The sequence below is a fragment of the Lemur catta genome, chromosome 11 (genome assembly GCF_020740605.2).
Source record: "Lemur catta isolate mLemCat1 chromosome 11, mLemCat1.pri, whole genome shotgun sequence".
Taxonomy (NCBI): Eukaryota; Metazoa; Chordata; class Mammalia; order Primates; family Lemuridae; genus Lemur; species Lemur catta.
In genome coordinates this window covers 64,503,698-64,531,175 of record NC_059138.1, presented here as the reverse complement: position 1 = coordinate 64,531,175, position 27,478 = coordinate 64,503,698, and the positions used below count along the sequence as shown (strand labels likewise).

Sequence of the window (27,478 nt, the reverse complement as noted above, 5' to 3'; positions counted from 1 at the left end):
CACACACCACCACACCTGGCTAATTTTTCTATGTTTTTGTAGAGATGAGTTTCATTTGTTCTTTCTCAGGCTAGTCTTGAACTTCGGGCCTTAAGCAAAATCCTTCTGCCTTGGCCTTACCAAAGTCCTTCCAAAGTGCTAGGATTATAGGCATGAACTGCTGGGCCCAGCCTCTCAATTCTTCTATATTTTAACATTTAAGTTAATGTAACATTTCATAAAAGTAATAACATGATATCTTTAAAAGTTGCTTTCAACTGATTTTTCCAGTGGGATATACTATAAAAAGTAACAGAGGTAAATAGCTTAGGGGACCAGTTAATCTCTTGCCTTAAAAAGAAAATCCTGCCACTGATCTAGTTAAACATGTCCTTACAACTCCTTCTCTATTAAAAAGTAATGTGATGTCACATTAATACATAATTGAAATATATTTGATTGCTTTTAATAGCTATAAATTTAAGAGCAGTTTTTAATGCCTAATTGTTCAAGCATTCTCTTTATTTAATAGATATTTATTGACATATGGATTGTGAGGTCAGGAGATCTGTCAGTCTTTGTTCATTACTGTATCACCAGTGTCTAGCATAGTGCCTGGCAAAGGCTACATGCTTGCTTGATGTTTTCTGAATGACTAAATAACACATGAAGGAAGAAATGCCTACTTTTGTTTGAGTTATAAGAGATCATAAGAAATTTGACCATTCTTGATTATAAAAGCAATGTCATATGGTTCAGTCTTAACATAAATCAAGTGTTGGAGATAATAACGATCCAGAATGGTTTTATACCCTCCCTCTGAGACAGTTTTAGTGCATTTACAGAAGTTAAAGTTGTAAGTTCCAAAGTCAGACTGGGTCTGGGGTCACAGCCAGCCTGGTCCCTTCATTTCTTAGCTGTGTGACATGGGCAGGTTATACTGCCTCTGTGTTTTCCATAAGGTTGAGATGACAATTTACTTCATAGAGCTAATGTGGATGTTGAGATATTAGAGATGAAATGCTCTACACATTGAATGGTACCTAGCAAACATTACCTAGGAAAATCCCACATCTAGGAGGGACTGAAGACCTGTCACTTGCCACTTGCCAAGGGCTTTGTTAAGAACATTATAAATTCTAAATTGTGCAAGTACGTTGTAAATTGTACAGTTGTTGAAGTTTCAAAGAAAATTTAGGAAATAGGCTACAAAACAGGAAACAACCCACATTTAGTCTTATTTCAGAATCCCTTTTATTGCCTGTACAGATTACTATAGACTGTTCTTTGGCATTCTGCGAGTAGTATTGCATTGTTTTCATTTGTGACTAAAATCCTTCACAGGTGTTGGATAAAACAGTGGTCTCCAACCTTTTTGGGATGAGGGACCGGTTTCATGAAAGACAATTTTTCCACAGGCTGGGTCTGGGGGTGGGGTGGGGTGGGGTGTTGTGGGTGGGGGACGTGGTGTGGAGCTCAGGCAGTGATGCACTGCTCATTTCCTAACAGGTCACACGCTGGTAATGGGCCGTAGCCTGGGAGTTGGGGAGGGACTGCTGGGATAAAACACAAAAGTAATGGTGGTCCTCTAGGAGCCTTAGGACCTAGAAATAAAGAGTCAAATACCTAGAAACAAAGAAAACAGTCAACAAAATCACTCTGCCTAGGGAATGCTATTTTCATGAGTTTTCTCTTTTTTTCTTTTCATACCTAACCAGGGTAATGAGGGAGTTTTGCTCTCATAACCCGTGAGACTATACTGTGTTGTAAGATGTTGCACCACTGCTCCTAGATGAGACAGACCAGGGCCGTTCATGGAACCAATATTTATTGAGCCCCCACTGGGAATGAGGTGTCAGGCAATGGACAGAGCAGATACTCTCTGCTATCATGGAGCCTACATTCTAGCAGATGAGATAAAATGGAATGTTGTATTGTCTTGACGAAAATGGTAAAGATTTTTTTCTGTTTCAAGTCCTTTTTAGGATAGGTTGTAGGATAGAAAAAAATATCATGTATTTGTATAGTCACATATCTTTCCATATCTAAAATGTTTTCAAGACTTAATTGGTCTAACATGAACATATAGGATCGCATAGGTTAAGAATTTCATTAAAAATTAAATGACTGTATTCAGAGTTGATATTACAGGTCAAAAGTAGTTTTCCTGGTTGGGGCCTGTTGGCTGTGGAACAGTGCATCTACAGTGACACTTGTCTCTGTTAGCACTAGTGTTCAAGAGAAATCTGTCAGACTTTAATGCAGTAGCCACTTGATAGTGTGAACTACTTGCAGTTAAAAATGTCAGTAGGTCCTTCTTTAAGAAAATGTCTTGCAATAGGAAAAAACATTGCTTTATGTTTTGAATGTGACTCAATAGAACAATTTCTTTACTACTTCATTAAATTGTAAGCTTTTCCAATTTGCTAAAACCTCATTTCTACAAACTTAATTATTATCATTTCCCCATTTAAGCTACATATTTCACCTTGATGTAGGCAAGGCTTGTGTTAGATAAGTTTTCAGCTTTGGTAGTATTCAAATGGTTGGCTGCCAGCTCAATGAACTTCTTGAAAGAGACAGTCAACTTTTGGAACTCAAAAGCGCTTTGAATTACACTTATCCCATTGAGGAAAAAGTGTTTGGAAAAGTTGAAAAGCATATTCTTATTATAGTCTGTTTTCTCATAAAATCTCATATTCTAATTGTTCAAATTTAACTTAAGCAAAAAACTGACATCTGATAAATTTTCTGTGTAATATAAAACACCATCTGTAACTTTAATGTGAAATGCTCATTCATTCTTTTCATCAGCCTCTTTACTGGACCTAATAAAAATGGGTAAAACTGACTTAACTTTTAGTTTTTAATCTCCCTATGCAAATATACTAATACTAGTAATTCAATTTTCTGTTATTAGCTTTGTCTAAGAATCAATAATTTATATAAAATGTACACATACTTTCTTTTTAGAGTATGTTGGATAAAGGACATTGTTGTGGCAGTAACTGGAGAGAACATTGAAGCAATGAACAGTATCATTCAGAAGTACCAGCATAAGCGCATCTCAGTAGTTGAAGCTGGAGTAACCCGCCACAGGTCAATTTTCAATGGACTAAAAGCACTGGCAGAGGATCAGCCCGACTCAAAGCTGTGTAAGCCAGAAGTTGTGATTATCCATGATGCTGTCAGACCATTTGTTGAGGAAGATGTCCTTCTCAAAGTTGTCATAGCTGCTAAGGAACATGGGGTAAGTATTTTTACTTCTGAGACTGGATACAGGGGACAAACACTATAACGTGGCTCATTTGCTGAATTTTGATAGAATTGTATTTAAATGTCAAATTACTTAAAAGGAACATCACGACCTAAAGACTTTATGGTAATTTATTTTAGGAACCTTATAGTATTAATATTAGATTGTAAGACTGTTCTAGAATTTGTCTTTTGCAACAGTCATTTTTCATCATAATGTAACATGAGCCATTTGGAAAAGAATGCAGTAATAATGGCATTAGAGTATAGTGTAGATATGGAACATTAATGAAAATTAAATATGCAGTGATATGAAAATGCCTAAGAAATCTCTCAAAAGCATAGGATATATAATGGACAAATCTTGCTCATTGTACTCAATTTTGTGTTTTAAATTTTCAGAAGTAGTTTATTTTCTAGCACAAACAGCCACATTAGATTTTCACACCCCTTAAGGGTGAATTATCTTGAGATGACAGAGAATTGTTTCCATTTCTGTTTCAGCAAAATAAGCTACAGGATAGCAAAAGACCTATTTTCATCTCTAGAACATGTTTGTTCTTTTCTTTTTATTACCAGGTAAAATCTATAAATATAGTAGCAGATAGTAAACTTAAGTTTGCCATCTAACTTTGAGACTTGGTGAAAAAAATTCATTGCACAGAGATGATATAATAGAAATAGGCTCAAATCTCAATTTTTCAATTACTAATAGTATAGTATTTTTAGCTTCCTCCACCTCTTTGAGCCCATTTTCCTTATTTGTAAAAATATAGACGTTAACACTTGTAAGGTTCTTGGGATTGGAAATTATGTTAACTATTGGAGTGCTAAGTGCTTAAAAATGGTATGAAGATGAATTATAACATCTAAGTAGTAGTTTGCTCCAAGGATTATAGACCAACAGGAGAAGTAAAGCCTTCATAGCCATTTGGGTGCTCAGGAAGTTTAAAAACAAAAACAACTCTATTCAGGAAAGATAGTCTGATTTCTTTAATCATCCATGTATATTTGAATTGTCACAGTCAGGAGGCAACTTTTCCTAATTTCTTTTCCTCCTGCAATATGAGTTAGTTTTACTTCAGATTGAAAACTGTGCAAGAATTCCATAGATAAAACATTTTGATTTATTTTTGAACATATCTTCTAAATGGTATTTGAGGTAGTGAAAATTGTGGACTGGGAACCATTAGTGACCACAAAATTTTCTCAGCGCTCTAGTGCTTTCTGGTGACTCCTTTGTCTTCTCTAGGCAGCTCAATTGTGGTAGAGGCAATGTGATAAGTTGCCAGAGGGTGGTCAGAAGGAATAAAGGAACAAAGGATTTACAATTTTTAGGAATTTGAGAATTTTACCCATTTGAAAAAATTCGTAGGGATGACTATATAATTTGGGTAGGCATAAATTGCAGTGCATACTACATTATATACAAAATTGTTTGCCTGTGTTACCTGTTGAAAAATTGTCATTCAAGCTCACTATAATAATCACATATTTGGGATTTTTTTGTTGTCGAGGATTCTATTAGAAAGCACTTACGAGAGATTGTCCGTGAAGTGATTCTTTTGCTAGTTGGTCTAAACAAGGAAAAAGTGGCCTTTTATCTCACGCCAATGACTATGCTAAGGATATCATTTGTTTTACATGTGATTTAATAAAGCATATTAAGATATCTAGCAGTTATTTTTTGTTTTGTGGGAATTTCTATTAGACTGTCTAATTGAATTTTTAACTAAGTTTATCAGAATATAATTTGTAAGACTGAATCACATTATGTATCTTAAAACAAATTTAAATTTTAATGAAATCTGTGGCTCTTTCTGATTAGATTGAACCTGGTTCAGACCAAAACTTTACAACTTATTTATTTTGAAGTAAACTTCAGAAATTTGGCTTCTTTTAGAAAATTGCCTTGTTTTTGTTGGTGTTAAAGGAGTTTTTTAAAAGAGATTGAAATCATGAGTTTCATATAGATATATATCCATATTCAGAATTTTCCTTAATCTATTAATGAGGGAACTACACAGATATTACAACTGGTTCAAAATTCAATCTAGAGAAACATTTATATGGAATAAAAAGGTAAGTTGAAATGAATTAAAAAACAAAGCTGGCTTTTCTATGGGGAGTCATTTGAACTTCCATTAGAATTCATTTGCACGTTTAAAGGCAAGAAATTTTTTGAATTGCTTTCAGTTATCTTGGAAAGTTGTAAAAGAGCTCAGTCTAGATTCAGCTAATCTGGAAAGGGTCTGTTCTAAACAGTAGTTCTCCATTGCAGACACCCAGAAACCTTTTGTTTGTTCTAAATTTTTGTACGGCAATTAGGATAGCATCCCAGTAGCCTCAGTTAAATCCAGGCACTACTTCAAACTCTCTCATACTGTTCTGACTTGTAATCATAAAAACAAATGCAATTAATTGAGACTTGTACTAGTAGTTGAACTTCAGTCGGTGGGAAGTATGGCTGCTTTTTAACCTGTCATCAATAAATTGTAAAAGAATGATCTTGAATCAAATGCTACCCTATGACCTGAAAATTCCATTGACTTTCCTTAGAGTCACTTCACAGGCTGTGTTTTCCAGGCCTCCTTCCAATTCATTCTATTTTGTTCTCTTAAATAGTTTTCCATACACTTCTTAACCGAATTCTCATTTTTCTTAGCCCTTAAAGTTCTACCCAAAGATCCCTTTCAGACTGTCTCTGGGGTGTGTGTGTGAGGGTGGGTGGGGGGATTATAGGATTATACATGCTAAAGATAACTGGTATTTTAACTAATGGTCTATGTCTGTTAATAAAAAACAGATTAGAGATATATTGCCTTGAGACTAAGATGTCCAAGGCTGGCATTAAGGTTGCCTGCATATGGGAGCTCAAGAGTGTCACCAGGACCCTGTTTCTCTCTCTTTGTACGTATTATAGTCTCAGGATCTATGAGGAGGTAAGATGACTTCCATATATGGCCAATAGCTAAATTCTTTCAGGGTTATTTCTCCTTTACTGGTGATGGTGGTTTGTCTGGGTATAAAATTCTGTCTGTAGTTTTTATTTTCCTGTTTCTTTGGCTGTCACTGTCTCCTGGCTTTTATACTGCTTTTGAGAAGTCTACTAAGCAATATAATTATATTCCTTTGAAAATCTGCTTTTTCTGTCTGAATGGTTTAAAGATAATTTCTTTTTCAAAGGCATTATTTAGTACCTGATGTATCTAGATATGGAATTCCCCCTCCCCTTGCTTTCGATTTATTGTCCTTTATGAACTGATTCATTTTTATTCTAGAAAATTCTAAATGACTATCTGAACACTGATTCTCTGTCCCATTTATTTCACTCTCACAACTTTTTCCCCTCTCCTTATGGATACTATATGTGTATGCCAGCCTCTTATCCAACCTGCATGTGTCCTAAATTCTTTCATGTTTCTTCTTTGTATGTTACATCCTGGGTAACTTCAGTTTCTGTGTCATTCATTCTTTAGCTCTGTCTAATCTCTTTTTAAGGATTTTTAAAACCTTAATATTTTTCAATTCTTTGGAGTTCCATTTGGTCCTTCTTTACATATGATTAGTCTCCTGTTATTTTTTTATATTGTCTTAATATCTGAACATAATATTTTATACACTGTACCTGATGGTAGTTCTCTAACTTTTCATTTTTGTTCACTTCTGCTCATAATTTGTTTCCTCCTTTGTTTTATAATCTCTTCCTTGACCCACTGGCCATTCAGGAGCATATTGTTTCATTGCCATGTGTTTGCATATTTTCCATTGTCCCTCTTGTCATTAGTTTCTAGTTTTAATCCATTGTGGATAGGGAAAATACTTGGTATGATTTCAATTTTTTTGAATTTAAGACTTGTTTTGTGGCCTAACATATGGTCTATTTTGGGAATCATCCATGAACTGAGGAGGAGAAAGTGTATTCTGCAGCTGTTGGCTGAGATGTTCTGTAAAGATCTATTAGGTACATTTGGTCTATAGTGAAATTAAACCCAATGTTTCCTTGTTGATTTTCTGTCTGGACAATCTGTCCAATGCTGAAAGTGGAGTGTTGAGGTCTCCAGTGATTATTGTGTTGGAGTCAGTCTCTCTTTTGCTCTGAAAATACTTTTTATATATCTGGGTGCTCCACTGTTGGGTGCATACACATTTTGAATTGTTATATCCTCTTGCTTAATTGACTCCCTTTATCGTTATATAATGGCCTTCTGTGTCTCTTTTTACCATTTTTGTCTTTATCTGATAAAAGTTTAGCTGCTACTGCTTTTTAAGTTTCCATTTGGATGAAATGTCTTTTTCCAACTCTTTGTTTCCAGTGTATGTGTGTCTTTTTAGGTGAAGTGTATTTTTTGCGGACAACATATAGTTGGCTTTTTTTTAAAATCCGTTCAGCCACTCTGTCTTTTGATTGGAGAGTTTAGTTCATTCACATGCAGTGTTATTGATAGGAAGGGACTTACTACTGCCATGTTATTTGATTTCTGGTTTTGTGGTCTTCCCTCCCTCCCTCACTCCCTCTCTCCCTTCCTCTCTTCCTTTGTTGAAAGCGATTTACTCTGACAGTGTGTTTGAGTTTCTTGCTCTTTATTTTTAGTGTATCTGTTGTAGGTTTTTTCGATTTGAGGTTATCATGAGGGTTGCAAAAATTTTATAAACAATTATTTTAAACATGACAACTCTGCTTAACGAAGAAGCAAAGAGAAATCTAACAAAAATTCTGCACTTTAACTCCATCCTCCTGCCCCCACTTTTTTACTTTTTGTTTCCATCCATATCTTTTTATTCTGTCTCTCAAAATTGTTATTTTGGTAGGTTTGTCTTTTAGTCTTCCTATTTAAGATATAAGTGGTTTATACACCACAAGTATAGCAATGGGATATTCTGCATTTGTGTACTTACTGTTACTAGTGAGTTGTATACCTTCAGATGATTTCTTATTGTTCATCAACATCTTTTTTCTTCAGATTGAAGAACTTCTTCCTTTTAGCATTTCTTGTAAGATGGATCTGGTGTTGGTGAAATCCATCACCTTTTGTTTGTCTGCGAAAGTATTTATTTATCCTTCATGTTTGAAGGATATTTTTGCAGGACATAATATTCTATGGTTAAGGTTTTTTTTTTTTCCCTTCAACACTTTGGATATGTAATGCCACTCTCTGCTGGCCTGTAAAGTTTTCACTGAGAGGTATGCTGCCAGCTATATTGGAGCTCCTTTGTTTGCTATCTTTTTCTTTTTTTCTTGCTTTCCTTAGGATCTTTTCTTTATCTGTAATTTTGGGAAGTTGATTATTAAATGCCTTGAGCTAGTTTTGTTTGGGTTAAAGCTGTTTGGTGTTCTGTGACCTTCTCATATCTGAAAATTGATATCTTTCTTTAGGTTTGAAAAGTTGTGTTATTTCTTTGAATAAACTTTCTACCCCAATCTCTCTCTCTACCGCCTCTTTAAAGCCACTAACTCTTAGATTTGCCCTTTTGAGGCTATTTTCTAGATTTTGCAGGCATGCTTCATTCTTGTTATTTTTTTCTGTTTTCTCTGCTGACTGTGTATTTTCAAATAGCCTGTCTTCAAGGTCACTAATTCTTTCTTCTGCTTGGTCAATTCTGCTGTTGAGAGACTGATGCATTTCTCAGTTTGTCAGTTGAATTCTTAAACTTGAAAATTTCTACTTGATTTTTTTTTTTCTATTTCAATCTCTTTGTTAAATTTCTCTGATAGGCTTCTGAATTCCTTCTCTGTCTTGAAGTTCATAGCTTATTCAGAACAGTTATTTTGAATTCTTTGTCTGAAAGGTCACATATTTTCATTACTCCAGGATTGGTCACTGGTACCTTTAATTCATTTTATGAGGTCATTTCTTCCTGGGTATCTTTGATGCTTGTAGATGTTTGTTGATGTCTGGGCATTGAAGACTTAGGTATTTATTTTAATCTTCATAGTCTGGGCTTGTTTGGATCCATCCTTCTTGAGACACCTGGGACTTTTTGAGCACCTGTCTGTGGTACATCTTATTGCTTATCTCATAAAACATGCTTCTTCATACTTATCTCATATACTGTGTTGCTTTTCCAATATTTAAAGCCCAGGGATTTTTGCATCTGGGAGCAAACTCCAAACCTTAGTTTTTTAAATATTTGAATTCTGATATGGCACAGGGTTTCTCAGCCTTGGCACAATTGACACTTTGAGTAAGATAATTCTTTGTAGTGGGGGGCTCTCCTCTTTACTGCAGTGTGGTTAGTACATCCCTGTTCCCCCCTACTCCCTGGGTTAAGAACCACTAATGGAGCAAGATAAATAAACTTACAGAATAAGAGATTGTAATTGATTGTAATACTATGCATATGGATTTTATCATAATTATCTTATTAAGAAAAGAAATTATCTCCATAATTTAATGAGCAATTGGATATAATGTCATTTTAAAAATGGCTCTGGATATTGTTTCTTTCTTGAACAGTTACAGAAAGAACTTTAGGTAGTAGTGGTAGAATGTTACAGAAGGGAGACTTAAAACCAAGGGTTAATATAGACATAATTGCTTGTGTAGGAAGAAATACATTTTTATTAAATATTTTAAACTAATTTTTAATTAGAAAATATTTATCTCAGAAAATATTTGAGTCATCTTTATTAAATTTATATAATTAGAAACTTTTGACTTGATGTTGTATATGTTTATATAATCTCTGTATTCTGCAACATGACTACTTAGCAATGATTAATAGCACTTCGGGAATTCTGTTAAAGTTAATGTATGCGTCAAAAAGAGTATACTTTTCTACTACCTAGTTTTGTAACTTTAGGACACGTGTTCTGGGTATATATTTTAAAATAGAGAAGGAAAATCACTTGGCAGATTTTTGACTCTGTATTTGGGAATTTGACATTAAGTAGAATCAACCATGGCTAATAATCACTTATTGATTATGATCAGTGCACTGAAGGTCAGAGTTTATTCCTGTGTGGGGGTGAGATAATCTTTAATGGCTCATCAGATCCCATGTCATTATCTATTGGAGATACACTGGTACTGACTTAAATCCTAGATCCAAGGAAGCAGTTTTATTTGTGAGAAAGTAGTGAGTTCTGACTAGTGAAAAATTTTAGCCTTATGTTGACAAAGATTCAGTTGCCCAGGGAAAGTACTGAACTGTTCCCTAGACTGCCATGAAATGAGGTGAAACTTGATCTGTTTCCATGCTGGGGAAGATACTATATGAAAAGCTTTTGTATTCGTTATTCTAAGCTACCCTGTGTTTGTCTTATGAATTACTTTCAAATTAAGTTGGGGTAGGGGTGGGTCAGGGACAGATGAATAAATCTAGGGAGCAAAAAGAAACAAAGCTTACTAATATCCAGGTGAAATATTCCAGATCATATTAGAATTAAGGTAAATGGTACTACCTTAATTTTAGGAATTAAAGGCTAGTATAAAATAGAGGCCTCCCTGTTTCTTTTTGCTTCACATCCACTTTTAGTGGTTCTTTGTATAATAATACAGTGATTTGAACAGTTTTTTCTAAACCATCTATGTCTATATTGGATAAATCATCTATTCTTCATTCAATAGTCAAAAAAGGAGATTGGAAGTATTCTATCATAAAAATGTGAAATATTCAAAATCTCATAATTGCCAATGACTAGCTTTGAAGATACTGTTCTGTAAACACTTATTAAGTAGTCTTTCAATAAAGACAATTCAGCTAACTAAATTTGTAATTATATAGTTGGAGGATTTCTGTTGTACATTGTCATAATTAGCTAGAATGCAGATGCCTAAGGAGGAATGCATGTTAGCACTCGCTATATGGCTGTATCATTAAGTATTATTCAGTAAAGCAAGCACTAGATGTGGGGTTCATTATTCCATATTTTATGATTTGCGTCTACAATGGTTTCCATGCATTGATATGTGGAAATACTGTCATAGACTACCCTGATAGGCAAGTAATAGCTGTGGTGCTGCTGTTAAGCTTCCATTTAGGGCTAATTGGGCTAACACCTAAGATAGTTGTATTTGATAACTTGGGAATGAAGCTTCATATAACAAACTTCCCAGATAGCTGTATCTTGGAGGCAACTAACTGGCTTTGTCCGTACTTGTGTCATAATTTTGATACTGTAACTGGCCCCATAAACAAATCTCAATAACCCCTATGTTTTTCATAATCCTCTCCCTTAACAAACCACTTGACCTTTTGAGTTGTTTCCCAGAAATGGTGGATTTTCTACAAGACTAAGGAGCTGAAGTCCCCTGGGCAGACTTCCTAATGCCAACATTCACCATCCCCCACAACCTGCCCCCAAAGCACATAGCCCCTCCTTAGTTACACCGTGACCTGCCCCAGGGCACGTGGCCCCTCTTTTGAAGGCCTATGCTCTCCATTAGTTGGAGAGACAGATTTGAGGCAGCTTCCCCCATTCTCCCAACAACGATGTCTGTAGTATTAAAAAAATGCCTTTCTTCCTTGGCAACTTTCATTGTCTCAGTCACTGGATTTTTGTGTGATGAGCAACTGGACTTACTTAATGAATATAAGTGTTGTATGAACTGCATAGCTGAATGAAAGTGGGACAAAAATACAAAGATTCTAAGACTGCCATTTTCCCGTGTTCACTGCTGAGATGGATGTTTTCTGCATGGGTGACTATATGTTGTAGACTTTCTACATGATTTTACAAAATTCTGCTATCTTATCAGACAGATGTTTCTAGTTTTGTTTGGGGAAACAGCCACCATATACCTATTACTATGTGGCTGCTTGAGAACACTTAGCAGAAAACGTTGGACTAGAAGTTTTGACATATGGGGGCTTTTCACATAAAATATTGGATTATTGAAGCTGGAGAGGCCTGCAATGAAATACATGGTTAACATTTTTCATTTCATAAGAAAGGAATAAAGTTAAGCAGCAAGATGAACTTGTTCGAGGTACCACGGCTATGAAGTGGCATATGAGATGTTATTAGACTACAAATACAGGCTGTTTCTTTCAAAACAAGCTGTCTCATTAAGGGCATGGAATTTGGTTTGGTTTCATCTTAAAAATTCTTCAGATGCTGCTTCTGTGTAAAATATCTTTAAGACATACATATTACCAGCTTACACTTTGTGACTTCTTTGTGTCATCTGACAAGAGTTACTGACAAGAGTTACTAAGTTTGTCAGTTACTAGTTTAACTGAGTGCCTGCTATGTGTAAGGCACCCTTCTAGGTGCTGGAGAGACAGCAGTCATGGAGTGAACGTCCTAGGGCAGTGCTGTACAATAGAATATTCTTTTAAATCCACTGTCTGTTACTGCAGCCACTAGTCACGTGTGGCTATGGAGTACTTAAAATGTTACTAGTGGAAAAAGTTACCTATCAGGTACAATGTGCACTATTTGGGTGATGGGTACACTAAAAACCCCCACTTCACCCCTATTCAACTTATCCATGTTGCAAAAAAAAACATTTGTATGCCCCTAAATCTATTGAAATAAAAAGTTACTAATGGAAATGAGAAAGTAAATTTTTTGAATTTAGTTTAAATGGAATAGACCTTGACTAGTCCTGAGATGAAAAGCTACTGGGAAGTTTTGAACAGAGGGAGACACATGATCTCACCTTGAACAGGATCGTTCTGTTGCTTTGTTGGAGAGTAGACTGTGGAAGGACAAGAGTGAAGGAGAGACCAATTGGAGGCTATTGGAGTGGTCTGAGAGAGGCAGGATGGGTGGCTTGGATTCAGATTTTGACAGTGGAGACAATGAAAAGTGGGCAGATCAGGGATTTTTCAAGCTGACAGGGCTTACTTGATAGATCAAATACGGATTATGACAGTGGGGAAGAATCAAGGTGGCCTTCAAGGTTTTGGGCCAGAGTAACTGGAAGTTGCCTGTTCATGTAGATGGGGAAGACTATAGGAACAGGTTTGGAGTATGTAGAGTGGGTAAAACCAAAACTTTGATTTTGGTATGTTATTTTGGGCTAAATGGAGATGTTAAATAGGCATGTACAAATCAAGAGTTCAAGAGAAAGTTCTGGGCTGGATATACAGGTTTGGAAGTTCTCATATAGATGACGTTTAAATCCATAGAACTGCATGAGGTCATGTATGGAACACATGTAGAATAGTATTAAATAAAACTTATGGGAGGCCATTGATGGGACTGGGCTCCTGCCCTAAGCCTAATAGACCAAGCCAATACAGAGTTTACTGTAGTTAATTGCAGGAGGCTCAGTACCCAGTTAATCTGTCTACACCAGAATTCATTTTCCTATAAATTCTGTCAGATCATGTTACTGGTTGGATTTTTCTTAATCTCCTCTGGTTTGTAGGACTGTCTGATTTGTGACTCATTTTTGTTTTGTGCTTCCCCCCCCCTAAAATAAACTAAGTTAAAATTTAAATTTGTCCAGGGTTTCTTCTATTTAACAAGAGAGAAGTCTGAGGACTAAGCTCTGGAACATGTTATCATTTAGAGTTTGAGAAAATGACCTAGGATTTAGAGTGTGGGAACATGAGAGGGTGTGTTTGAGAATGGTTTCTAAAAGCCAAGTGAACAAAAATTCTCAAGACCAAGAATTTCAACTGGATTTGGCCAGTGTGGGGGTCATTGGTGACCTTGGTGAATGTATTTTTGTGGAGTTGTGGGGATAAAGTCCTGATTGACATGGATGCCAGAAAGCATGGGAAGGAGAAATTGGAGATACACAGTAATACAGAAAATTAATTCAAAGAGTTTTGCTTCATACTTGTGTGAAGAAACTTGATACTAGCTGGAGGAAGATGTGTGAACAAAAGAAGACTTGATTTAATGATGGCAGAAGCGATGGTGTGCTGTTATGCTAATGGAGATAATTCAGCAGAGGAGTAGAAATTGAGGAGGCTGGATAGAAGATGATGACTGAAAAGTACTTGAGTGAACGGGTAACAGGTAAGTAGAGATGTTGGCTCTTAGATAGGAGCTGGGAAATTTTTTTGTAGTTTTCATAGTGTCAGTTTTGAACTTCTTTGTTAAATTTACTCCTAAATACATTTTACAGTAGCATCCAAAAGCATATGTTTTTCTTCATTTTGGAGTGGTTTATTACTAGTACGTAGAAATAAAACCGATTTTTGTATGCTGAGCTTGTTCTCCACATCCTTGCTAAAAACTTGCTTGTTTTAATAGCTCTTCAGTGAATTTGTTAGGATCATGGCATCTGCAAGTAGAGATAGTTTTACTTCTTTTGGGAAGCTTTTATTATTACATTTTCTTGCTTAATTTTCCTGGTTAAAACTTCTAATACAATGTTTAATGGGAGTGGTGACAGTGGATTTCCTGGTCTTATTCCTGATCACAAAAGGAAAACATTCACTGTTTCACCATTACGCATGATCTTAGTGTGGGTTTTTCAGATGAGTAAGTTCTTTTTCTAATTCTTTGTGTGCTTTTTTCATGAAGGGGTGTTGGATTTTGTCAAATGAGTTTTCTGCATCTATTGATGTATTGATGTTCTTGTGTTTTGTCCTTTATTAATATAGTATATTACATTGTTTTTTTGTTTTGTTTTGTTTTTTAGTATGTTGAGCCAACCTGGTATTCCTGGCATAAATTCTACTTGGTCATGGTGTGTAAAGTCTTTTTATATGTTGCTGAATTTGGTTTGCAAGTATTTTTTTGAGAATTTTTGCCTTTTTTTTCATAAGGGGTATTGGTTTATAATTTTCTTGTGATGTCTTTGGTTTTGGTATTAGGGTAATACTAGTCTTACAGAATGAATTGAGAAGCATTTCCTTCTCTATTTTTTTGGTAAAGATTGTGAGGAACTGGTATTAAATGTTTCTTAAGGTTTTGGCATAATTAACCAGTGAAGTCATCTGGATCTGGGCTTTTCTTTGAGAGAAATCTTAGAATTATTAATTCAATTTCCTTGTTATAGGACTATTCATATTTTCTATTTTTGAGGCAACTTCCTAGGAATTTGTCTATTTCATCTGTTTTCTAATCTTTTGGAATATAGGTGTTCATAATTTTATGTTCTTTTGTTTCTGTAAGGATGGTAGAAATGTCACTACTTTCATTCTTGATTTTACTAATTTGAGTCTTTTGTTAGTCTAGTTGAAGTCTTTGGGTCAATTCTGTTTCTTTGTGAAGAGCCACATTTTAATATTTTCCTATTCTCTAATTCTCATCTTTTATTTACTCCTCATGTCTGGTTTAGCTTTAGTTTTTTATTCTTTTTCCAGTGTCCTAAGGTGGAAATTTACATTTTTTGACTTGAGAATTTTCTTTTTTATGTGGGCATTTACAGTTTTAAGTTTTCCTTTTAGCACTGCTGTAGCTGCATCCCATGAGTTTTTATGTATTGTCTGTGTTGTCATCACAAAGTATTCAAGTTTTCTAGTGATTTGACTTACTGGTTTTTAGCAGTTTATTGTTGAATTTCCACATATCTGTGAACTTACCAACTTTCTTTCTGTTATTTCTAATTTCATTCTATGATAATTAGAGAATATACTTAGTATGGTTTCAAGCCTTTAAAATTTGAATCTTGTTTTATGGCCTAGTTTATGGTCTGTCCTGGAGAATGTTGCATACACATGTGAGGAGAATATGTATTCCAGTGGTCGGGTGGGTGGTGTGTTCGATAGATGCTAGGTTTGTTTGGTTTATAGTGCTTTTCAAGTCTTTTCCTAGCTCTGTCCATTATTAAAAGTGGAATATTGATGTTTCTATTGTTTCTTTCAGCTGTTGTCAGTTTTTACTTCATGTATTTTGGGGCTCTCTTTTAGGTGAATGTTTAATTCTTGTGTCTTCCTGATGGATGTACCCTTTTCATTAATAACATGTCTCTATTTATCCCTAACATTTCTATTTTAAAGTATCTACTCTTATTAGTCTACCTATTTCAGCTTGCTTATGGTTGCTGTTTATATGATGTATCCTTTTCCAACCTTTTAAATTCAACATATTTGAATCTTTGAATTGTAGTTTTCTACTGTATATGCAGCATGTATTTGGATTTTTAAAAATTCTGTTTGACCATCTATGTCTTTGATTGGATTGTCTAATCCATTCATGTTTAATGTATTATGTAGTTGGGTCATGTCTGCCAGTTTACATTTTGTTTTTCTTATGTCTCCTTTGTTTATTTACTCTTACTGCTCTCTTTTGCGCTAAGTGAATATTTTTTTTGTGATGTTTTAGTTCCTTAAATTATATTCTCACTTTAATTTTGAGTTATGTTCTTAGTGGTTGTTCTAGGGGCTACAATATACATACTAACATTTACTTCAGATTTTTGCTACCTTAATTCCACTGAGATATAGAAACATTTCTCTCATGGCTATATTCTTTTTTCCTTTTTTGTTCTATTGTGCATATTATATCTACATGGTTTTGAAATCCAATGGTCCATTGTTACAATTATTACTTCATATTTCTTCATTTATATAAGCTGAAGAAAGATGAGCAGGTATATATTTACAGAGCTTGTTATATTAACATCTTTGTTTGCCATTTTTAGTTCATTTGTTACTGTGAATTCTGGTTGTCATGCAGTATACCTTTATCCCTATCTACCTTCTTTCTGCTGTTTTATTTGGTCAAATATATACAATTCAGTGTGTTACAGGCTAATCAGTTAGCTAGGTATCTGTTATTTAATACATTTGCTTTTAAAATCAGTTAATATAAGAAGGTAGAAAGATACATTTATACTGTCTTTTATAATCATCTGTTACCTCTCTGGTACACCTTATTTTCTCAAGTGAATTAGAATTGTCTGGGATTAATTTCTTTCAGGTTAAAGAATATTTGTTGGGTTTTTTGTAAGATGAATTCGTTAGCCAAGAATTGTTTTCTGTGAATGTTTATTTTGCTTTCATAGTTCATTTTCTTCCTTTCAGCAGTGACTGTCACCCCACTACCTTCTAGTTTCCATTGTGTCTGATAAGTCTGTTGCTAATCTTATTAGTATTCTCTTGTTAATGATAAACCATTTTTTTCTTGCTGCTTTCAAGATTTTTTTCCTTGCCTTGGCTTTTCAGCACTTTTATGATATGTCTAGATGTGGATTTATGTTCACTCTTAGAGTTTATTGAGCTTCTTGAGTGTGCAGACTAACTTGTTCTTAACTTTGGGAAGTTTTCAGTTAGAATTTTTAGAAAATTTTTTTTCTACTCATTTTTTCCTTCTGGTATTGCTAGTACAAAATTGTTGGTGTACTTCATGGTGTCCTATGCTATCTGAGGCTCTGTTCATTTTTCTTCATTTCTTTTTCTCTCTGTTCTTTGGATTGCATTATCGCTGTTGATCTAACTTTAAGTTCATTGATTCTTCACCAGTTCAATCCTGTCATTGAGCTCTTCTAGTAAATTGTCTTAGTTATACATTTCAACACTACAATTTGTTTACTTTAAAAAAAAATCTTAATAGTAATGATACTGTCACATCTTGCATGTACTTTAGACATGATTTCCTTTTGTTCTTGAATGAATACACACACACACACATACACACACACTGATTTGAAGTCTTTATCTGCTAAGTTTGACATCGGGGCCCTCTTAAAGGTGGGTTCTGTTGCCTGCTTCTCCCCACCCCCGCCCTTATGTATAGGTCATATTTTCCTCTTTGGATGCATGTCTTGTGGTTATTAGTAATTGTTGAAATGGGATATTTTATATAATGTTTATATAAAATCCAGTTCCAAATACTGATTCTCTCCCTTCTAGATACCCAGGATTTATTGTTTGCTTATTTGTGTTTTGGCTGGTCTGTTTTAGTGAAGTCTTTTTCTTCTGCAGGGAAAAGCTTCTGATGCTACTTTTCAGAGAGTGGAGACTTGGGTATTTGCATAATCACTTTGGGATGACAGCGCTTTTAGCAGGGCTGTCTTTGATTGTCTCCTTCCCTGATTTGTCTACTGCTGCCTTTTTGGTTTCATACCTAGCTGTTAAACATCACCCATTGTCAGCTAATTGCTCAACTTTATTTTTGACAATGCCTGGGCATAAATCCCCCTACGGTCTGATTCAGTCAAATTCTAGCCCTTTTGTGGGGTTAGTATTTGAGGCCAGTATTTGAGATGTGTGTTAATTCCAGGAGACTTCTTGTTAGCTATATTTTCCTCTGGCTTTCGCTGGTAAGCTAGCTGGCCTTAGTTTGTAAGCTAGCTGTCCTTAGCTTTTTGCTCTCATGTAGCTACTGGCCACCTCCTCTTAATTGTTTACCATGATCATCTTTTTTTTTTTTTTTTTTTTTTGAGAGTAGATTTGGGTTTAAACTTCCCTGCACTCCGTTCCAAATAAATTAAGTTCCCTTGGGGATTGCTTCATAGCTCTGTATCTCAGATCTTTTCTCCCTCTGTGAAGAATCACCACATTGCTGCTTTGAAGCTGTGAGTGGGCATGGTGTACTGTTCTTCTTGGAATGACACTCCTATTTCGTGATTAGGGTGCTTGCATGGATCAGTAGAAGACTTTGGTGTTCTATTTTTGCCTCTTATTCTGGCATGGAAAACTCTGCCTTTGTGTATGAGCTGCAAAAAGGGTGATCATGGCCCTAGTATTCACAGCCTACCATGTCTGGGGCAGATCTCTGGGGGTCGGGGGAGTTATGTAGGGGGATTGGAGGAGCACAACCTCTTGGCTACACTTACCTATATTTCAGCCTCTGTACTTAGTGCTGAGGGGATGGAAAATGCACTCTTCCCCTCCCACTAGGAGTCTGGGGGAGAAGGGCCCCCATCTTTCCAGCCATACCTACCCTGAGTAGAGCTTCCATTACACTGAGCTGGGTGGTGGATGAAAGAAGAACCAGGTCTTGGCTTGAGTACTGTAGACTCAGTTATTACCAAAATTAGATTTTTTTGAACAAATGTTTATTCATTTGCTGAATGCCCTTGGGACAATTTTCAGAGGCTTTAAATGGCTGTTTTTTAAAATACTTTTCACTAGTTTTCTCACTGGGGAAAGAGTCTGTGGAGTTCCTTATACTGCTGTTTTGGGTGTCTCATGTTCTCTTTTAAATATTTTTTTACTTCATGCCCTGGTACAGAATTCTAATACTAGCTATAAGTAGTTGCAATGGAAATGTAACTTTATTAAAAAGCAGTGCACGTTTGTGTGTACACCTGTGTTTCTTTCCTGTCTTGTCCTCCAACTCCTACTGCTAGGTGTTAGGTTTGACCAGTTGGGCTTGCTCCCTACCTGCCTTTCACATACTTGGACACTACTCCCTCTTTGTCACCCCTGGTTGTCTCCTCATTTTTGCTTTTATGCCCAGGCTCCACATTTCTACTTGAGGCATTGGGAATGGTGACACTATTTGTAAACTGTCTACTTGGCTCATCTGGTAGCTTTGATTTTTCAGCCAATGCCTTGGATTTTGTAAACCACAGTGTGGACAGTTTATCTAGCTCAGATGTTGGTCACAGGATAACACTTGTACTGTTTGTGCATTAGCTTCATGTGCTGCAACCCCCATGTAGTAAGTGTGTGGAAGAAAGGAAACTTTGGAGTCAATATAAGATGATTTGGTTAAATGCCTGCTATGGAACCCTAATTTTAGGCAATTTTACCAAGGTAGTCCTGGGGCAGTGACCTTCAGGACTGCATTACGATGAGACTCCATTAAAAACAAAGGGAAAAATTGTCAGACATGAAGCTCTCTCGTTTTTCATAAAGTTTAGATGTATCTATTAATGAGACAGAGCTTTCATCACAGCAGCTGAAATCAATGGATATTTTGCCCGAGGAAACATTTTATGGAGTCTGTTTGAAAGGAACTGTTTTTCACATGAATTTAGAGCAAGACATAAATTCATGGTTATTTAGGTTGTTGAGTCTCATTTTGAGGATCTTGGAGAACTTGTTTGTTCCCTTAATTATCTAATGTGTAAATATTACAAAGGCACACTAATGAGTAAATATTAATTTGCAATCCATTTCAATTATTTCACAATAGTCTTTTCCTTGTTTCGAGGAATACCCAGTTGTATATTCACATCCTTTTTTAATATTGACCTCAGTGACCTGTGATGAGAAGAATTTTGAGCCTATAATGAAAAACAATTTTCACCTCTTAGTGTATACAACTGTAATACTACGAAAGTGACTTTTTTTTTTTGACCTGAAATAATTTGAATTGTGAACCAAACACTTGTGCAGATTTTCTTGAGGTAGTTTGTATGAGTAAGATATACTTTCAAAAATGAGATACAAATTTCAGAGTTTCACTTTAAAATACTCTAGGTGAAATAAACACTAATTGCCTCCTTTTTCTTTAGGCAGCAGGAGCAATTCGACCTCTTGTATCTACTGTCATCAGTCCATCTGCTGATGGTTGCTTAGACCACTCGCTAGAACGTGCCAGACACAGAGCAAGTGAAATGCCGCAGGCTTTTCTATTTGATGTGATCTATGAAGCATATCAGCAGGTAAGAATCCTGGCTTTTAGAGTAAGCTGCTATTGTGTCAGTGGTTTGTCAAACCACTTGTACATTTGAAGAATTCTCGAAGAACTCATAGGACTCAGCATATAGCTGTATTCAAGGCTAAGATTTATTACAATGAAGTATTAAGGATACACAGCTGATTCAGAAGAGGAAGACACAGTCAGAGTCTTGAGGAATCCATTTGCAGGCTTCCTTATGCTTTTTCCCTCCTCTGAAGGCTCCCATAAAGCATACCCTCCCCCCTAGCAGTGAGAATGCAGCAACATGTATGTGTCAACAGCATAGAACCCAAACTCTCTAAAGTAATTTTAAGAGGTTTATTCTTAGCCAAAATGTGTGACCATGGCCCAGAGTACCATGCCTAAGAAATCTTAAGCAAGTGGTCTCCTGTGGTTGGGTTATAGTTTGGTTTTATACATTTCAAGGAGACAGGAATTACATGTAAAGTACCTGTCATGAATCAGTACTTGGAAAGCATATGTTGGTTTGGCTCAGAAAGGCAGGCCATCTTGAAGCGGGATTACAGGTTATGGGTGGGTTTAAAGATTCTTTGATTTGTAATTCATTTAAGAAATGAAGCTTTGTCTAAAGGCTTGTAATGTTTTAAGTTAAGGAAGTCTATTATTCAGAGATAAGCCACCAGACATATACTGGACATACACTCAAGTGATCTGTTAAGTAAATTGGTGACCTGAAGATGTGGTTTAGCCTTTGTCTTACATGGCCTCATACTTGTTAATGATTTCATATCTTTCTGTTATAAAAAATAACTCCAAAAAGGGAGGGAGGCGGATTAGGAGGCATGTCTGATCTTCCTTCTTGTGGCCAGTAATTCAGCTTTAGGATTTTTCTGAGGTTCCCTTGGCCAAGAGGTGGTCCGTTCAGTAACCTGGGAAGGCTTAAGATTTTATTTTAGTTCACATATGTGATGTTTCTATCCAGGGAAGCCCATTAGAAATTAAGCACCCAAGATGTTGGGTAGATCATACAGATATCCTCTGCCTAGTATTTAATAGATGCAAAAATTCTAGATCCCCAGAAAGAAAGTAGGTATTCAGCGTAAACCATATTGTTTATGCAAATAGTCTAGGCACAGTGAACCACTCTTACCAGCGAACTCTCAGGTGATAACTGAGGGCCTGCCTTGTAAGTGGTTCTTTTTAAGGTCTGCTATGGTAAGTTTTCTGCTCAGCTCCTTAGACATTTTTCAAATTAAAATTTTATCTGAAGGTAAGTAACTTTAAAAAAAATCATTCATTAATGTTATTGGATTACCTTTGTTCTAGAAACTCTTCTGTACTTAGTTTTACTGCTATTTGTTTCCATATTTAAGTAATTTTGGATAGTGGGCTGGAGGGAAAATTCCCAATGAAATATAAGTTAGAGCAGCTTATCCAGTGCATTATTCAGCCTGCAATAGGAGGTGAGGAAAATTTAGCTATGGGGATAGAAGAGTGGCCATAGGGATGAGAGGGTAATGTCCCAGAAGGCTAGTGAAGAAAGTGCTTTAAGAATGATTGAACAACTGTGTTAGACATCACCTAGGGGTTAAAAAGCACTGAGAACTGTCCATAAGCCTTAGCAATGTGAGGTCACCCATATTTGAGGGGAGCAGTGGATATGGAAACCTGGTTGGAATAGATTTAAGAGAATAGTGCCAATTTCTGGAGGAACTTTCATGTATATTGAGCAGAGAAATAAATGGAAGGGGTAACTGAAAACAGTTATTGATCAAGAGTTTCATTATTCTTTAAGATAGGTGATACAACAGCATGTTTGTCAGGTTTGGCAATTGCTTTCTGGGTTCTTGGTATGCCCTTGGCCAAAGAATGAGCAGACACACCAAAGTAAGGCAAGCATGAGGTGAAATTTATTGAGAAGGGAGCAAGATAGGATAATAGAGAAGAGAGCAAGATACAGGTTTACAGAGCAAGATACATATGCCGCAGATGATGGCCAGACCCCTTGTCATAGCAAAAGAGAGACCTTGGTTATGATCTGGGTCTTGTTTTATAGTGTCCGGATAGGGACCTACCTCGTGGATCAGATATCACCATGGAGCCACTTTGATGGACAGTTGGGAGTTGTATGACCTGAGTCTTACTATGCATGCAGATCTCCCATGAGCCTCTCTGAAAGCTGATTCTGGGTCACTCTCCAGACTCTACTGTACCTATGCTGCTTGGCCGGTGGGCTAGAGTTCTCTGCATTCTTTTGCAGTTGGCGCACTAAGTTCTGATTGGCAAATTCATAGGGTGTTCTCTTCTCCCCCAGGTATGGCAGTCACTGGCCTTATTCCCAGGAGGGGCCTGAGGTCCCTAGCTATCTACCTAACATTGATATGATAATGGCAGTGATTCAGTAGAGAGGAAAAGGCAATGCTGGAGTGAGGGTGGATGGGACCTAGGGCACTAGTGGCATTGAAGTTGACCTTGGCTGGGATGGATAGTTTATCCACAGGGATGGGAGGAAAAGCAAAGAAGGTGGATACAAACAGATTAATAGATGTGGTGGGAGGGCTTAGAATTTGTCTTTTTCTGTTTTGTCGGTGATCTAGAGAGTAAGTCATCGGCTGAGAGTGGGGGAGGTGGGTGAAATGCCCAGGCTTTAGGAAAGAGAAGATGTTTGATATAGTAGATATTGCCTTTCATTCTTAAATTCTTACATCTGGCCTAAAATATATATATAAAACTGTCCCAAGAAAAAAATAAATCAAGGCTATTTTTTGGCTTTTCATGGAAAACTGTGATAACTTTTGATCAAAAAAATCTACAAAGCTATTGAATAGCTCAGTCATTAGTGTGGCCTTGAGATGTTAGGGTTTTTTTATTTTTTAAATCAAGGATATAACTTTCCTTTGTGGAACACACGCAGAAAATACAAATAGTGCTTACCATTTGAGAGTTGAGCAGAAATCCAGAAGTCGTAACCAAGGTCATGGGAAGACGAATCATATTTAGAAGAAACACACTGTAAGCTGATACACGGTCATGGTGGACTGTGGCAAAATAAAAGTAGAAAGTGTACAGTTTTAGGTTAAAGATGACTTTTTGTCTTCAAAGGCTGCTGGAAGGTCATAGATGTCAAGATGCCATTCTGTATGCTGACCTGTTGGATTAAATCGCCCCCCAGCCCCGTCCCCGATTCTTCTGGCTTATCTCATTTTCCCTCTTATTATATGTTCTCCAGCCATGCTTCTATCTTGCTACTTACCCTTTAGATACCAAGTAGCTGTTCACTCAGGGAAGCCTTTCCTGTGCTGCCCAGAGTAGGTTAGGCCAACCCATTCTGTGTTCTCTCAGTGCCTGTTTTTGTTTTTCTTCCCCAGCAGCAGAATTACGATTAATTACTTGAAGTTATTTGTGAAATTTCTGACTCCCCTGCTAGACTGAAGGTCACAGGGACAGTATCTGTCTTGTTATTAGCAACCTGTCTTGTCTATTATTACTATCAAATACATATTAGTTCAAAGGAATAGTCACAAAAGGCTTTATGTACATATAAACATATGAAAAATGCCCCATGCACTTGCTCTTCCTCTGCCTGGGAGGCTCTTTCCAAATAGTCAAACTGCTTGTTTCCAGTCTTCATTTAGGTCCCTGTGCAAATGTCACTTCCTCTGAGAAGCCTTACCTGAAGCTTATGAGATAAGGGCCTCTATTGTGTATATTTTTGTTCTGCTTTAGTTTTTCTTATTAGATTTCTATTTTTTGGGTAGGAATTTGTCTTTCCCTGATAGACTCTCAGTTCCACTAGGGTGGGGACTTTGTCTTGTTCACTCATCTCTAGCACCTGGAAGAGTTTATGGCTCACATTAGGGTCTTGATAAATATTGTAGAATGAAATTTCATTCATATGTGTGTTAACACTAATGCCAATTACATAAACAGATTTGCATGGGGGTAATACGTGTATATATTTACGTAAGGTATGCATACACTTATAAATGCTCCCTAAAATCTTTAAGAAATTCATCTGAAATTATTAAAAGTCTGAGCAACAACTTAGGTATAAAGTTGGTGACTTGTATTTTTATAAATGTGAAAGTTTTTACTGAGCCGATATTTCTAGGGATCAATGAAATTGTGTCATACTCATTAATAGGAAATTTAAAGGGTCATTAAAAGTTAATTTTGCAGAATTTCTGAGCATGAAAATTCATATGATAGAATGACATATTGAGATAACATAATGATGTAAAGTTATGTAATTTATATAAAATATGCTTTATGGTAATATATGGTGATACATCTACATATATGCAAGCATACACACAAAGCAGAAAGACTGGTTGCATGTGTGAGCACTAAAATGTTATTAGTGCCTATGTCTGGATTGATAATTTAAAAGTCATTAAAATCTATAGATGTGATACTTAAGATACATAAATACTTAAGTATTTTTGATTGATCTTCGGCTTTTTCATGTAACTAGGTATTTGTACAGTTTTCTCTGGTTGATTAAGATCATCTGGGGAAGAAAAACCTAATCTCATGGGAATTTTTCATGATACAATTAAGAGGTTGCTAAAGGAAAAGATTCCCAAAGAAAATAATGACTATTAAAGAATAATAAACAAAAATTCAATAATGAAAATAACGAAAACAATGCAGTCTCCAGAAACATGAAGAAAAGCCCACAGATTGGTCCAGAGGATTCTTATTGAATATTCAAATGTGAAATTCTGTTCTGTACAGTTTGAGAACAATACATTTTTATTCAAAGCTTTTTAAATTATATAAATCCATTTTCTGAGAAAATTGGTGTGGTGGTCATAGATCGTATTCTGAACTTTGTTGTTTAGAGACTTGGTCTCATTTCTAACACTCAAGTTTTTATGTACATAATTTTAGAAGGTAATTGTTTTAATTAAGTTTTTATGAAAATGTACATGCATGAAAACAGGATTCAACCAGTGACAGAATTGGTCTCTGGTGTGTTAATTATGTACCTTTTGGTTTGATAGTCTAGACTTTACTATGGAGATGTATATTTGTTACTCTAATGGAGATTGAGGTGTAAATGACTGTGTAACTTCAAAGGGTAGAGATACCCTTAAAAAATAAAAATGTCTCTCCCTCCCCCACCCCCGATTTTTAAAGATTTCTGTCACTCATGTCTCTGGGTATTTGAATATAATAACCATAAAATTAAAGGAATATGATAGGAATTCCCATTAATAGTACATATCCCCTGCGTGTATTAGAGTAAATAGGACCTGTATCTTGCAGAAAGTGTCAACATATTTGGGCTTTAAATGCTGAGTTAACAGGAACCAGTCAGAAAGATGGAATTTTGCCAAGAATGTCTTTCCTGCATATATCCATCAAGCATTATGACTTTCAGAAGTTTTATTCCCATTTTCACAAAGCATGTTTCCCCATTCCTTCTCCTTTTCTACCTTCATCCCTGGCTCTTTTTGGTGAGTATGTATCTGGGCCTGGATTGGATTTAGAGGTGATAAGGAAGAGTCTTAGAATAAAATTTTCCGAAGAAACCTCATGTCATATTGGGTTTTGGGCAGGGGGCAAGCTGGGTGGGTGGTGGGGTTTGGGGAGAGAGGTAGAGATAAGAGGAGGGCATAAGTCTTTTTTTTTTTTATTTTTTATTTTTTATTTTTTAAACAAATAGAAACTCAAGGAAAGGGACAAGGAATGAAAAGATCAAGAGGAAGGGAGAGTGAAAGGACTTATGAAGAAAAAGAGTGAAAAAGAGAAATAAGTTAGGAATTTAAAGATGAAGCTTTCTGTTTCCAAAAGAGCTGACGTGTTATGTAATATCTGCAAACCACCATTTTGTTACTCATAAATGTCAGTTGCAAACCACAATACCAAGTGGCACATCTTAGTTATTAATGGAAACATAATTTATATATTTATGATACTTTATCAGATAAGATAATTCATAATTTTGGTGATACGATTGGAAAGCATTTAATGCTTCATAGTTGTGCTTCAGCTTATTGGTCATATTTCTCATGGCTTTATCCTTTTCCCTTTTTCTCCCTCCTGTATTTTTTTGCTTTTCTTCTACCAATTCTACTAGGTAGGCTCATATAGCCATGTCATTTTTTGGGTCCCATTTTGGGAAAATCCTGAAGAGTTGTAGGAAAAAAAGAGAAAAGATTTTTCTGTGACTTGGCTGGGATCTCCTTTGAGTATAATCTTTACCCCTAGAATTTTTTTCCTTAATCATTAGCTTAGAAAGCATAATTTATTTTTATCCCTTCTTTATAATAGTTCATATATATGGTAATCAGGTTATAAGTTTCTAGTTCTGTAAGTTCCTTTATGTAAGTTTATTAAGTTTAGTTACGTAAGGTTAGCAGTGTTTCTAGTTTCAGCCACATCTTCTGTAGCTTTTAACGTTCTATTAACTTTCTAATTTTTGACAATCTGATGGATGTATACAGAGTTGTGTTTTAATTAGAACTTGATTGCTAGGGAGGATGGAGCTTTCTATGTTTCTTCATGTTTCCCTGTGTTGCGTATTGCTATGTTCTGCATGTTGTGTTGCCCCAAAATTTATTTGTTGAAACCTAACCCGTAAGATGATGCTATTAAGAGGCGGGACCTTCAGAAGGTAATGATGTCATGAGAGCAGAGTACTCATGAATGGGAGTAATTCCCTTATAAAAAAGGCCTGAGGGAGCTCGTTTGCTCCTGCCACGATGTGAAGATGCAGCAAGAAGGGTGCTGCCACCTATGAGGAATGGGCCTTCACCAGACACCAAAATCTGCTGGCACATTGATCTTGGATTTTCCAGCTTCCAGGAACTGTGAGCAATAAATTCTGTTTACATATTACCCAGTGTG

General features: G+C 36.0%; 1 protein-coding gene across 2 annotated transcripts in view; it reads left to right on the top strand.

The window, feature by feature from the left end:
• CRPPA (CDP-L-ribitol pyrophosphorylase A) overlaps positions 1–27,478 on the top strand; it is a 240,872-nt gene that overhangs the window by 8,034 nt on the left and 205,360 nt on the right. For both annotated transcript variants that reach the window (XM_045564077.1, XM_045564078.1), the window contains exons 2-3: positions 2,953–3,229; positions 20,496–20,645. In XM_045564077.1, coding sequence (XP_045420033.1) covers positions 2,953–3,229; positions 20,496–20,645 — 427 coding nt within the window. The remainder of the gene's footprint in view (positions 1–2,952; positions 3,230–20,495; positions 20,646–27,478) is intronic.